This window comes from Bombina bombina, unplaced genomic scaffold (assembly GCF_027579735.1).
Source record: "Bombina bombina isolate aBomBom1 unplaced genomic scaffold, aBomBom1.pri scaffold_386, whole genome shotgun sequence".
NCBI classification, from domain to species: Eukaryota; Metazoa; Chordata; class Amphibia; order Anura; family Bombinatoridae; genus Bombina; species Bombina bombina.
The window spans coordinates 257,948-265,438 of NW_026510936.1; the positions used below are offsets into that span (position 1 = coordinate 257,948).

The 7,491-nt window shown below is 38.9% G+C and overlaps 1 protein-coding gene across 1 annotated transcript in view; it reads left to right on the forward strand.

Annotated features, from left to right (window-relative positions):
- Window positions 1-6,041, forward strand: part of LOC128643533 (lysophospholipid acyltransferase 5-like) — a 118,590-nt gene extending 112,549 nt beyond the window's left edge. Inside the window, exons 8-9 of the mRNA XM_053696376.1 lie at window positions 5,522-5,688; window positions 5,816-6,041. Of these exons, the coding sequence (XP_053552351.1) occupies window positions 5,522-5,688; window positions 5,816-6,026 (378 nt within the window). The 3' untranslated portion in view covers window positions 6,027-6,041. The remainder of the gene's footprint in view (window positions 1-5,521; window positions 5,689-5,815) is intronic.
- The last annotated feature ends 1,450 nt before the right edge of the window (window positions 6,042-7,491 follow it).

The following is a 7,491-nucleotide window of genomic DNA, read 5'->3' on the forward strand; positions in this document are numbered from 1 at the left end:
GTTTCGGACTGTAATATCAATCAGGAAATTGACGTTCCTTCATTCTGTCCTAATCCTTCTTCTCAAAAGGAACGTCTGTTACACAACCTGGATGTAGTTTGTGCTCTTAAAGTCTATCTCAAGGCTACAAAAGATTTTTGACAATCTTCAGCCCTTTTTGTAGTATTTGCTGGCAAACGTAAGGATCAGAAAGCCACTTCATCTACTCTTTCCTTTTGGTTGAGGAGTGTCATTCGGTTGGCTTATGAAACAGCTGATCAACAACTTCATGAGAGGATTACGGCTCATTCAACTAGGGCTGTTTCTTCTTCCTGGACCTTTAAAAGCTTGGCTTCTGTGGAGAAAATTTGCAAGGCAACCACTTGGTCCTCATTACAAATTCAATGTTTTTGCCTCAGCTGAGGCTTCCTTTGGGAGAAAAGATCTTCAAGCGGTGGTGCCCTCTGTTTAGGTCCACCTGTCTTGTTCTCCCTCCCTTTCAATTCTGTGTCCTCTAGCTTGGGTATTGGTTCCCACTAGTAATTAGAATGGATTTGTGTATTCTCCATGCCATTGGAAAGAAAACAAAATGTATGCTTACTTGATAAATTATTTTCTTTCCTGGCATGGAGAGTCCATGACCCGCCCTTGTCTTAATGCAAGACGGTTTATTATGTTTGTTCTTTTATAAATTTCAGGCACCTGTGTCCTCTTCTCTTTCTGTATTCCCTCGGCTAAAAGATTGTGGGTTTATAGGAAGTGGGAGGAAAACTTAAAGCTTTGCTGGGGTGTTCTTTGCCTCCTCCTGGTGGCCAGGCGTTAAATTCCCACTAGTAATTAGAATGGATTTGTGGACTCTCCATGCCAGGAAAGAAAATAACTTATCAACTAAGCATACATTTTGTTTAAATTTGAACATATTCACTCTCTTTTAAAAAAAAGTATTATTTACTTTAAGGGTTGAGGAGTTTATCATCATTAGTTTTAATCGTTTAAATTCTGTATTTAAAACTTCTGTTACTACACCTGAAGTTTTTCCTATTCCAGGTGCTATCTCTAATGTGATTACTAAAGAATGGTCTAAACCTAGTACATCTTTTAACTTTTTAGAACTTTGGGAAACAGTCCCTAAGGTTGATGGGGCTATTTCCACTCTTGCTAAACAAACTACTAGTCCTATGGAAGACAGCACGTCTTTCAAGGACCCTTTAGATAGGAAGCTTGAATCTTATCTAAGAAGGGCATATTTACATACTGGCTATTTTCTTAGACCTGTTATATCTATAGCTGATGTTGCTGCTGCTTCTACCTTTTGGTTAGACAGTTTAGCTCAGCAGTTTTCTTTAGACTCTGAATTATCTAACATTGTTTATTTACTTTAACATGCAATTGATTTTATTTGTGATGCAATCTTTGATGTTATGAAAATCAACATAAAATCTATGTATTTAGCTATTCTTACCAGAAGAGCTTTATGGCTTAAATCTTGGAATGCTGACATAGTGTCTAAAACAAGATTACTTTCTCTTTCTTTTCAAGGTAAAAACCTTTTTGGTTCTCAATTGGTTTCTATTATCTCCACTGTTACTGGGGAAAATGAGTTTTTCTTCCCCAAGACAAAAAATCTAAGGGAAAATGTAATGCTACCAATAGTTTTCATTCCTTTCGTCAGAATAGAGAACAGAAATCTGCTCCCTCCCCTAAAGCCTCTGGCTGTAATTGGAGACCATATCCAAATTGGAATAAATCACATCTGGCCCCTAAGCCAGAATGATGGTGTGGCCCCCAATACAATTATTCTGTTGGGGGGACAGACTAAAGCTATTTCAAGAATTTTAGGCAGACTCAGTGGATTCAGAATATTATTTCTTAGGGGTATCGAATTGGATTCAGAATAAGACCTCCCATGGGAAGATTCTTTCTCACCCATGTTCCAAAACATCCAGTAAAGGCACAAGCATTTCTGAAATGTGTTTCAGATCTAGAACTCTTGGTGGTAATTGTCCCAGTTCCTCTACAAGAACAGGGGTTGGGTTTTTATTCAAATCTTTTTATTGTCCCAAAGAAGGAAAATTCTTGCAGACCAATTTTGGTTCTGAAAACCTTTAAATCGAATTGTAAGAGTCCCAACTATAAGGATTATTCTGCCCTTTGATCAGCAAGGTCACTTTATGATCCCAATAGACTTACAGGATGCTTATCTTCACATCCCAATCCACCCAGATCGTTATCGATTTTTAAAATTCTCCTTTCAGGACAAACATTACCAATTTATCGCTCTTCCATTTAGCCTAGCGACAGCTCAGAGAATATTCTCAAAGGTTCTCGTGCCCTTCTATCTGTAATCAGAGAGCAGGGTATTGTGGTGTTTTCTTATTTGGACAATATCTTGGAACTAGCTCAATCTTTTCATTTAGCAAAATCTCACACAAAACAACCATTGTTCCTTTGAAGACATGGTTGGAGGATCAATTTACCAAATGGTTTCTTGATTCCTCAGTCTAGGTCACCTTTTTAGGTTTCCAGATAGATTCAGTGTCCATGACTCTATCCCTAACAGAAAAGAGACGATTGAAATTGGTTCCAGCTTGTCTAAACCCTCAGGTTCTATTATTCCCTTTAGTGGCCATGTGTATGGAAGTTTTAGGTCTCATAATTGCAGCATCGGACATGATCCCCTTTGCTCGTTTTCATATGAGACCTCTATAACTTTGTATGTTACACCATTGGTGCAAGGATTACACTCGGATATCACAACTGATATAATTAAATCCCAATACACAACTTTCTCTGACTTGGTGGTTAAACCACCACTTTATTCTTCAAGGGGCCTCCTTTGTTCGTCCTACCTGGTCTATGATCCCAACAGATGCAAGTCTTACAGGTTGGGGAGCTGTCTGGGGGTCTCTGACAGCACAAGGAGTTTGGAATCCTCGAGAGGCGAGGTTACCAATCAATATCTTGGAACTCCATGCTCTATTCAGAGCTCTTCAGTCTTGGGGGGTAGATTTATCAATGTCTGTCCAACATTATAGGCTGTAGCGTATCATGTCCGACAGATATCGCTGAATGCCGACGGCATACGCTATCGGCATTTATCATTACGCAAGCAGTTCAACAGAACTGCTTGTGCAATGCCATCCCTTTCATATTCGGGGCCAATCGGGCGCTAGCAGAGGTTGTCAATCATCCCGATCGTATAGGATCGGGCGAATTGAAGACCGCATCCTCAGAGGCAGCTGACAAGTTATGGAGCAGCTATTGAAGAGAGAACCTTACATTTGTTTTCAGACGGACAATATCACAACAGTGGCATACGTCAGTAATTGGGGGGGGGGGGCTCGCATTCCCCTAGCTGAGAAAGAAGTATCTCGAATGCTTTCTTGTGCGGAATCCAATTCTCGTCTAATCACTGCGATTCATATCCCAGGTTTAGACAACTTGGAAGCAGATTATCTCAGCCATCAATTTCTACATCCGGGGGAGTGGTCTCTCCATCCAGATATGTTCTATCAAATTGTGCAGATGTGAGGCCATCCAGATATAAATCTGATAGCCTCTCGTCTGAACCAGAAACTTCTCAGGTACCTCTCAAGGTCAAAGGATACTCAGGCGGAAAATGTTAGATACTCTAGCAGTACCCTGGTCTTGCCAATCAGCTTACATTTTTCCTCCTCTGGTTCTATTACCATGGGTGATTGCAAAGATCATAATGGAACAATCATATGTGTTTCTGATAGCCCCAGTGTGGCTTCACAGGATTTGGTATGCAGACCTTGTCCAAATGTCCAGTGTCTGCCTTGGCCTCTTCCTCTAAGGCCAGACCTTCTATCTCAAGGTCCGTTCTACCATCCAGATCTCAAATCTCTAAACTTAATGGCATGGAAATTGAACGTTTAATTCTCAGTCATAGAGGCTTCTCTGACTCTGTGATTAACACTATGATTCAGGCTCACAAGCCTGTTTCAAGGAAGATTTACCATATGGTTTGAAAAAATTATATTTCATGGTGCTCTTCTCATGATAATTCCTGGCATTCTTTTTGAATTCCAAGGATTTTCCAGTTTCTTCAGGATGGTTTGGATAAAGGTTTTTCTGCCAATACTGTGAAAGGACAAATATCTGCTCTCTCTGTTTTATTTCCCAGAAAGATTGGTAATCTTCCTGATGTTCACTGTTTCGTACAGGCTTTAATTCATATTAAACCTATTTCTCCTCCTTGGAGTCTAAATCTGGTTGTAAAGATAGTACAGGCTCATCCTTTTAAGCCTATGCATTCTTTGGACATTAAACTACTTTCTTGGAAAGCGTTTTCTCTTGGCTATCTCTTCTGCTAGAAACGTTTCTCAATTGTCTGCTCTCTCTTGTGAGCCTCCTTATCTGATTTTCCAATAAGATAAAGCTGTTTTGCAGACTTCTTTCAAATTTTTACCCAAAGTTGTGAATTCTAACAACATTAATAGGGAAATTATTGTTCCTTTCTTGTGTCCTAATCCTAAATCTACTCTTGAAAGATCCTTACACTCTTTGGATGTAGTAAGAGCTTTAAAATACTATGTAGATGCTAATAATGATTTCAGACAGACTTCTAGTCTATTTGTTCTTTTTTCTGGTTCCAGAAAAGGTCAGAAAGCCTTGGCAACTTGATTGAAACTTCAGATTCACAAAGCTTATTTGGTGGCGGGCCAGTCTCTGCCTCAGAGAATTACAGATCATTCTACAAGATCCATTGCCACATCTTGGGCTTTCAAGAATGAAGCTTCAGTTGATCAAATTTGCAAAGCAGCCACTTGGTCTTCTTTGCATACATTTACTAAATTCTACCATTTTGATGTTTTTGATTCTTCCGAAGCAGCTTTTGGTAGAAAGGTTCTTCAGGCAGCTGTCTGTTTGATTCTAGTACCTATGATTTAAGTTTTTTGGAAAATTTAAAAAAAGACATAACTTTTGGATTTAATTTCTTAGCGAAAATTGCTTTTTCTATTTTATCCCTGCCTTTATTTTTGTTACTCGTTGACTTCCACATATTGAGTATTATGTTGGCTTCCATATCTTGGGTATTATATCCCATCAGTAACAAGCTTGTGGACTCTTGCCACCTATATGAAAAAAAAACAATTTATGTAAGAATTTACATGATAAATTAATTTCTTTCATGGTGGTGAGAGTCCACGAGGCCCACCCAATTTTTTCGTTATTTTTAATAAGCACATCTCTTTTATGCTTTTACTCCTTAAACACCTCACCTCTTGGCTATACGTTAAACTGAGGTATGAGTGAGGTGGGCAGGGTATTTATAGGCTTCTGCGGTTTGGGAAACTTTGCCTCATCCTGGTAGGAATGTATATCCCATCAGTAACAAGCTCGTGGACTCTCACCACCATGAAGTTAATTAATTTATCCGGTAAGTTCTTACATAAATTATGTTATTTAACCAGAAGCACAATATATTTGCTTACAGCAGTACTGTGTGCAGAAATAATCACACCTTAATATTTGGGAAAGTGACAGTCTTTCTTCCCTCGCTGTCCCCTTCCTTTAGGAGGGTGTCTGCATCCTGAGCGGCCTGGGATATAACGGTAAAGACGAGAAGGGACATGTGCGTTGGGACGCCTGTGCCAATATGAAGGTCTGGCAGTTTGAGACCACACCGCTCTTTACTGGCACCATAGCCAGTTTTAATACCAACACCAATGACTGGGTGGCCAGGTGAGATGTTCTGATCTACTAGTTGTCATGTTGTGTGTAACTAGGCAAGGGGTGCATCAGGGCAGAACGTCTGTGTTATGTAGATCTATGCACATCTGGCTCTCTGTTTTTCCCTCTCTCCCATCAGATATGTATTTAAGCGCCTCCGTTTCCTGGGCAACAAATTTGTGTCTCAAGCCTCCGCTCTCTTCTTTCTCGCCATCTGGCACGGGCTGCACTCAGGATACCTCGTCTGCTTCTCCCTCGAGTTCCTCATTGTCATTGTGGAGAGACGGGTGAGATGGGGGAGAAATCTGCTGACTGTGAAGGGGTGTGACCAAGGGACAGCATCTAAATAGTAAAAAGGGGATATAAGATGTGTAGGGCCCTTCAGGAATTGTAACACTAAAGCAATAAAGCACAGGCTGCAGACACACAAAAACAAACAAAACTACAGAAAATCCTGATTGTTAATGTCAAGATATCAGTCACAAAACTTGCAATGAGTGTAAAGGGCCACATACTAATCAAACCAATACACACACATATAAATACATACACATAGTGTTCAAATAACGCGCCCCACCGATCCTCTGGCATCCACCACAAGGGAACCTTGGGGAATGAGGTTTACAAGGGCCAGGCGGAGGCAAAAAAAAATAGTGAAAATGGGGTAATTACAGTGCATGCTATATATGTTTGATTTATGATCATACATTGAACTTTACCTACAGACTCCTGGGTAATGTCTGTTTTACCCGGGTAATCCTAGGATTACTTAATATCTGACTTTACCCATAGTATATATATATTGCTTCAGACTTGAGTAAGGAATTTTTCCGAAAGCTTGTCGACTTATAAATGTATTAGGGATAGTCTGATATCGTTTTTTCAGGGCCGATACCGATTATTGACCACCTTTCAGGCCGATAACAGGGGCCGATATTCTGTACATTTTAAAGTTTTGAAAAATCAACACAATTTCTACACAAATCTGGTATAAACTGAACATGCTTATTAAAATTTTAAACATTAAAAGTAAACAACTGGGAAAAATAAAGTGCTTGAAAATTAACTTATTAAATGGCTTCCCAAAACATAGAAAAATGGCATAAATCCCTTTTAAACTGCACACTGATATAAAATTAAATTTAAGTCACTACTGCAAAGCTAGACACTACACTATTTCTTTAATACTCCGTGTAAAGTAGAAAAACATTATAGTGCAGAACGCATAACATTTCAGCATGTTCTCCTGTTAAATAGTATCTGTTTTTTTCATATATTGCTGCCCCTTCACTGAAAACACCCTCACTTGGTACACTTTAAAGATAAGGGTTAAAAGTAAAGTGTAAAAATATATATATACTTGACAGGGAAAGAAAGGGCATGCTGGAATATCAGTGCTAGATTTATTTATTTGCTTTAATTTTTAATATGCTCATACATTTACTGGATTGCAAATACCTTCCCTGGTACTGAGGAGTGGACTATAAGTTTCTTTATTATGTCACTTATGGGCAGTTTTATGTGTAACAGCGCCACCTAATGGTAAGAGCATTGTTATCCACTGCTAGAGAATATTGATACTAGTCTCCTATACTGTATAGCTTTCTACTCAAGGTTTGTTGTTGTGGACATTTAATTGATGTGCCTGAACTATCATTTTTTAATGATTTTTTCTATGCCCATGAAATGGGAAAATAAAATATTTAAATTAAAAAATCTTCAAATAATAGCAGCTTTAGTGAAATGTTTTGCAAATGTGTAAAATGTATCAGAATGCAACAAATAATGTTCTATTTGTGACAGCAATTAGCAAGC